This window comes from Ipomoea nil, unplaced genomic scaffold (genome assembly GCF_001879475.1).
Source record: "Ipomoea nil cultivar Tokyo-kokei standard unplaced genomic scaffold, Asagao_1.1 scaffold2616, whole genome shotgun sequence".
NCBI classification, from domain to species: domain Eukaryota; kingdom Viridiplantae; phylum Streptophyta; class Magnoliopsida; order Solanales; family Convolvulaceae; genus Ipomoea; species Ipomoea nil.
In genome coordinates this window covers 239,922-247,500 of record NW_017619044.1, presented here as the reverse complement: position 1 = coordinate 247,500, position 7,579 = coordinate 239,922, and the positions used below count along the sequence as shown (strand labels likewise).

The window sequence follows — 7,579 nt, the reverse complement described above, 5'->3', positions numbered from 1 at the left end:
CTTGTTCTCCTAGGAATGAGGAACGAAAGATTGACCTCATCTTTCATCCTATCCTATCCTTCTTAGACAAAGATTCCTTTTATAAAAGCAATCTATCCGAGACTAGCTTAATCCTTCTTTCGTCTGGAAGCGTCTTTTGATCACCTGGTTGTCTTCGAGTCTTCATGTAGACCTATTATACTAGTCTCGTGCATGGTTGAGCATCTCATGCCTTTGTTACACGAGACTTATAAAACAAATGAAAAATAGGGGTCTACATCCTAGGACAGTTTGGTATCATCAAAACCTAAAAATACTTGTTCCTAACAATGAACTTTAAATATTAATATTTAGTTTGTTTTATTGTTTTTAATGTAAAAACTTTGAATGTTACTTGAAAATGATTTTAATATATTTATTGACTTATTGTTAGACTTTAAAGTTGGATTGCAAATTTGCAATGTTAGTATTTTTATTCTTGTCATTTTAATTTTTTTTTTAGTACTATTTTCTCAACATACTGAAGCCCAATGAGTCAACATCCGCAGAGGCTTGAACCCATAACCTCCTATTTGGGATAGTCACTTCATGCCACTTGACCACAGGTCTTTAACAAAAATTATTTACTTAATTTTACATAAATTCAAAAAAAAAAATAATAACAGCCCACAGGACCCACCAACCCGCGTGGGGCGGGCTAGGGTTGCATGAACTCTAGCCCGCAGGCCGGCTTGCAAAAGCCTGCTAAAAATTAGGCCTACGATGGGACGGGCTTACCAGCTTTTACAGTGGCAATTTATATCCTACACCACGGCGCGCGTTGCACTATGCGCCCAGATGCAAAACGACATCGTTTTAATTATTATTTTTTTTTGAAATTTCCCGCCCCAGTGAATGGCAGTAGTTTTTTCTTAAAAAAAAAACTCGCTGTTCAAGAATGTACATAATGTTATACTAGAATACACATAATGTTATACATGAATGTACATAATTATATAACAAAATATATATACTCTTTTTAAAAGATAATACACATAATCTAACATAATACATAATAAACATAAACTTTTAACATAATACACATCAAGTCTTAACATAATACACAAAAATTTTTTGATTCGGATGTACATAATTGTATAAAAAGAATGTACATAATTGTATAAAAAATACATATAATTGTATGAACCAATACACATAACGTTGTGAACAAATACACATAACGTTGTGAACAAATACACATAATCTCAGCAACTTCCTACCGCGCCTCCCAACACTACCCCAAAACGACATCGTTTTGGGAGGCGCGCAACGCACAGTGATATGTGTGCCGTGGTGTAGGATATAACGATTGTTTTACAGTACCCATACTACCAACCATATTCAGCTTATTGCGATTTTAATACATTATTATTTTATCTACATCAATAGAATTTCAATTCATTTTCAAATAGCAATATAATAACAAACATTTAAATATTAAAATATCAAGCACCACCACGCCAATTGGCATTGTGACGCCGGACGGAAAATAAAAAAGTATAGTCATAAACTTTGCAAGTCTTGCAATATATGTGACATTAAAAAAAAAAAAAAAAAAAAAAGGCAGAAGTGTCAAATAGGCCCATCTATTCCACTGTAGTGCTCAATTTACACATTCATCTAAAATATGTTGTAATTAGGTACACTTACTCTCCGATTTTGTTCGATTAGACTTTTTAATAGGTTACCATCCGTTTTTGATGACGTGGCCCGGTTACAATTACATGTCATTGATTACATGGCATTAAAATAATAAAAATAAGAAAAACAATTAGGCCAAATCTGAATTACTAATTAAAAACCTGATTTTTCCTAAAATTTATTTCTCGGTGCAGCGTCTTCCTCGACTCCTCCGCATCCTCATCCGATAGCTTCAATGTCTTCTGCAACTCCGTCTATCACAGCCTATCCTCCAACATCTATCACTACCACCGACGCGTCGGAGCTTCGCAATTCATTCTGTTTGTCGCAAATCCTTAAAATCCGTTGTCGTCGCCGCTGCGGATTCCTCTAATAACCGCTACTCCCATCGTCGTCGTCGTCGTTGCGGCGGCCGTTGATCGAGCTCGTCTTCTACCGCCGTCATCGAGTCGACGACTGGGATATGGGAAGGCGGGCGGACGGTGTTAACGGTGGGGTGTTATTTCTTCCTAGTGTTCTTCACGTCGCTGCTGGCGTCGATTCCGGCGTGTGCGGTGGGGGGCTGCAGTTGATTCTGGTGGGTGTGTTGATGATGAAGTCGCTGCTGGAGTCGATTCCAATTCGAATCTCGATCTCATGCCCCCATACTCCACCGCTCCAGGGACGCTACGATGAACATCGCAGAGGGTGTTTTGCCTCACAACTACGGAAAAATGATTTTTTTGAAGAAAATCCACTTTCTTCCCCAATCCCACCTTCCATTCTCTCTCTCTGAACTTGAACTCTCTGATCTCCCATCTCTGAGTTGGGTGTTTTTCTTGTGTCAAATGGTTTTCTTCAGATTCTGAATTTGCTAGTTTAGGAACTGTGGCGTTTTGAGATTTCACCATTGCCCTGCATGTGAAAATATTTTCTCTTTTATGTATTTCCCCTTCTGGTAATATGAAGCTAAGAACATGGAAAACTGTGAGTCTTTGTTGGTTTTAAAGAAATAGCAGGAACAAAAAACGGATGAAGAAGAAAATAGCGATAGTCTTTGTATACTTAATTTGATCAGAAAATGCTGCTCTGATAACAACAAATGGTGGGTGTGTTAATGATGAAGGCGGTGGTGAAGGTGTCAACACAAATTTATATTTTTTTGGGAGAAGTGTCAAATAGGCCCATCTACTATGGCCAAGTGCTCAATTCACCCCACGAATTAAAATAAACTCTAATTAGCCACACCTACCAAGTAAATTTGTGCGATTGGCTTTTTTAGTAGGTTGATAACCCATTTGCGATGACGTGTCCGGTTAGGCTTATGTGGCTTGTTTACATGGCAAACACTAACAAAACAAAGAAACAAGTCATCAAACTAAAATTCCCAAATCAATATGAAATTCTCTTATCGTGAACCCTAGCTCGGCCTCGACACCATTCCAGAAACCTGAGAAGCGAAGCGGACAGCGAAGCCATTGACGACAGTAGACAATGAGCACTTCTCAAAGCTGAAACTGATGGCAATGGTAGCCGCCAGCTTCCACAAGTTCACTCAGGGTTTCACCTCTGAGTTCTGTTCTTGGTGGAGCCAACATCTATTAAGACCATATCATAAATCCTTGTACCAGTGATTGCACTTCACCATCTATGGCTTTTCAAAGAAAAATACCATTAATCATTTATCTAGTCAAAAATATTAAATAAGTTTGATGTATAAAAAGCATGTTTGAATTTTGACAGTTCACAATTACAGCTCAAAGTCTAAGTAGCATGAGTGAAAATGGCAGGCAACCTCTAAAACTTAAATATCTGGGTTTTACACATTTACACAAATTAAAGGACTAAACCCTGAACAGTGGACTTATTTGGTTCCTCAGCAGCAGAAGCCTTTGGGGATTCAGAAGCATGTAACTGTGTATAGCCTTCTGTTGCATTTTTAACCTGTTGTTCTTCAGCCATTTTTTCTTTTGTCTTCTGCCCGACTTCCCCAGCAGCCTTGGTAACCTTATTAAAGGCACCAGTGACCCAAGTTGCCCCGGTGAGAACGTACCTGTTCTTCATAATGGCAAATCCAGCATTGCTAACAGTATGCTCCGCGGCAGCAATGGCAGACTTTGTCTTCTCAGAAATGCGCGAACTGAGGATGAGGAAACGAACGACCGGTAAGGTATTAGTAAATATAATCCATGTCATAAAATAACATTAATAATATTATTTATTTATTTTCCACGTCAGCCCAGAGGAAAGACAACCGGTTATCAACCTACTAAAAAAGTCAATCGCACAAATTTACTTGGTAGGTGTGGCTAATTAGAGTTTATTTTAGTTCGTGGGGTGAATTGAGCACTTGGCCATAGTAGATGGGCCTATTTGACACTTCTCCCTATTTTTTTTCATTAAATTCCATGTCATTCATTTTGACTGGCAACCGGACACAAACCTGTAAAAAATGCTATTTCAATAATTTTAAGAAGTTAATGTGCCTAATTGCAACATATTTTAGATGAAGGTGTAAATTGAGCACTACAGAGGAGTAGATGGGTCTATTTGACACTTCTAAAAAAAAAAAAAAAAAAAAAAAAAAAACACAGATAGATTGATAATTTGAATCGCAATTCGAGCCCCTTTAGATGTAGTTCTTGATTTGTCTACATATTGAGGAACCTGATTCTATCAATGTTACGTTGTACGTAAAAAAAAAAAAAAAAAAAAAAAAAAAAAAAAAAAAAACTTAAAATAGAAAGTAGTATGTTATAATTTTTTGTAAGTTATATAAGTAGATGAACGTACACTAATTTCTTTCCTTTTTTTTAAATATGTCATTTTATGTACAACATTGAGATACTTCCATTTTTATGTTATCAACTAGTTATCACACTTGCATTTTCCAAATAGAGTCTGTTTGGCAGAGCTTATTTAAGAGTTTATAACTTATTTTAAACTACTAATAAGTTACTCCGTATAAGTTTTGTTTCGTAATGTTCCCAAAATAAGCTAAGTAGCTTCCTAACTTTTTTTTTTTTATATTTGTCATTATTTTAAAGAAATGACATCTTTTACCCTTCCCAATTAAAACATTTTCCCTTCTCCTTCATCCCGCAATTATTATTATTAGATGAAGGAGATTTGCAACAATATTGCTACTTCATTATGCGATGCTAGATCATGATTATGCTAATAGTTTTATTTCAAAATGTTAAATTTTTTTGAAAGTGTCAAATCGCAACAAAATGTTTTATTTCAAAGTGTCAAATCGCACCATGAACCAATTGTCATATGTCATGTCGCACCCCAACCTTTCATAAGTGATGATTTGATGCACAAACTAAAAAATTTTGTCCGCCTAACTTTTTTCACAGGTTATCTTCAAGTTATATGTAATAACTCGGTGATTTGGCATTGATGTGTTTTGTTTTGCAAATGTGGCAGCTATTTCAACACTTTAATTGAATAACCCAAAACTTGACTTTAATCCAATCTTATTCCAGCCATTCATTCCACGACTGAAACCCAACCCAAATCTCATCAGATTTGGCTGCTGAAATTAAACGTCATCTCATCAGATTTGGCTGTTGAAATTAAACGTCAGGTTCTCGCCGAATAAACACTCATGCTCAGGACCGCCGAATAATAGGTACGGTTGCCTCCAAAATTGATTTTCTTGATTTAGCTTTCCCTTCCGGCGTGCCGATGCTGGTGGCAGTGGTGGCAGAGTTACTCCATCGCTGCCGTAAAATCACCATTAACACCGCCATTGCCCACCTATTTTGTAATCTCCCACATCAATCGAGCTACCTAATTTTCACTGTCGATACCATCGTTGATTACATCCCCATTCTGCAGTTGAACAATAAAATAGAAAACAGTCACACCATTGCAAGTTATTATTTTGCTTCTCTCTGGACCCATTGAGATCAGTGAATGTTTATAGCTTGTTTGTTTGAACGTCTATGGAAATCATCTTTGTATTACTTCTTTCTTTACCTAACATATTTTCGAGTTTAGCATTTCATTGAGTTATAATTTGATCTAATCATCTAACTCATTTTCTCCCTGTTTGAACGTATTTGGCAAACATAGCTATGGAAAATTAATAATATGAGTTGTGTTCATTTATTCATGAATGAGCTGCAGTTATTTATACATAGAAGATAGCAGAGAAATAGATAACAAACCGAGTAAAGATCTAACAGCACAACTAAAATCTAACTGAAAACTAACTGTTCAATACTCCCCCACAAGCTGACGGGGGACATTGTGCCACGCCAAGCTTGTCCCTTAAAAAACATAAACGAGTCGGAAGTGGCTTAGTGAACACGTCAGCTAGCTGATCATGAATGGAGACGAAGTTGACTTTCATCTGCCCAGTTTTCACCTTGTCCCGAACAAAGTGATAGTCCACCTCTACGTGTTTGGTCCGAGCGTGAAAAACAGGATTGGAACAGAGATACGTGGCTCCCAAATTGTTGCACCAAAGAACCGGTACAGTGGGAGGATGCAATCCCAGCTCTCGTAACAACGACTGGACCCAGGTTACCTCGGCTGTAGAATCAGCTAAGGCCTTGTATTCGGCTTCAGTTGATGAGCGAGCTACCGTGCGTTGTTTCCTGGAGGCCCACGACACAAGATTAGGTCCGAGGAAGACTGCGTAACCACCAGTGGATTTCCTGTCAACCGAGCATCCGGCCCAATCTGAGTCGGAGAACGTATGCAGGACCGGTGTAGTGGTAGGCGTTAAACGGAGGCCAAGCTCTCGAGTCCCTTGAATATACCGCATCACTCTTTTAAGTGCCACCCAGCGTTCCTCCGTTGGACTGTGCATGAACTGGCACAGGCGGTGAACTGCATAAGATAGGTCGGGGCGGGTAATAAGCAGATACATTAACGACCCAACAAGGCTCCTGTACACTGTCGGATCATCAAATGGCTTAGAGTCATTGGAGGTGACTGGTGCAGTGGTTGACATCGGTGTCGAAAGCGGCTTGCAAGTTTCCATACCAACTTTGCGTAGGAGTTTCACCATGTAACGCTTTTGGGATAGCATAACAGACCCATTGACATAGGAAGCTTCAATCCCAAGGAAGAATCAAGGTACACCCAGATCTCGAATTTTAAAAGTAGTGGAGAGTTGAGCGAGGACGTTTTCCACTTTTTCTGAATTGTTCCCTAGCAACAAAATGTCGTCAACATAGACGAGAATATATGTGCGAACCTGCCCAGTAGAAAATATAAACAACGATACATCCGTTTTTGAGGGACGGAACCCAATTTGAACAAGGAAATCATGAAGCCTTTTGAACCACGCTCGAGGAGCCTGTTTGAGGTCGTACAGAGAGCGTTGTAGTTTACACACATGATCCGGGAAATTGGAGTTCACGTAGCTAGGGGGCTGATGCATGTAAATGTCCACATCGATGTTGCCATTCAGGAAGGCATTGTGTACATCAAGTTGGCACATAGTCCAGTTGTTAGAGACAGCAAAGGCTAGTAGCAGTCTTATTGTAGCTGGTTTTACAACCGGACTGTACGTTTCTGAAAAATCCTCGCCCGGGATTTGATTAAAGCCTTTTGCGACCAAGCGAGCCTTATATCGCTCAATGGTGCCGTCTGACTTCCGCTTAACGCGAAATACCCACTTACAGCCTATAATGTTCATGTTATCTTGCGCGGGTACCAACCGCCAGGTATTGTTCTGTAAGAGGGCATTGAACTCGGTGTCCATTGCACTTCGCCAATCTGGGCATTTGACCGCTTGGGAGTGACAGGTTGGTTCGTTATCGTCAGCCGAGACAACCATAGCAGTTGGTGTCCGTCGCTGAGTGTTTGTCCGCTGCCTCATTTACATGGTGTGAGTGCAGACGTTTGGGCGAACAGTCCGTCGGCATCTAGTCGTGGTAGTGGACGACGTAGATGGATTATAGGACGAGGTAGCTGCGTC

General features: G+C 39.3%; 1 protein-coding gene across 1 annotated transcript; it reads right to left on the bottom strand.

Moving 5' to 3' along the window:
* Window positions 1-5,857: 5,857 nt before the first annotated feature.
* Window positions 5,858-6,664, bottom strand: LOC109154280 (uncharacterized mitochondrial protein AtMg00810-like). The gene has a single exon (XM_019302107.1). The coding sequence runs from the start codon at window positions 6,662-6,664 to the stop codon at window positions 5,858-5,860; it is 807 nt and encodes a 268-aa protein (XP_019157652.1).
* Between the last annotated feature and the right edge of the window lie 915 nt (window positions 6,665-7,579).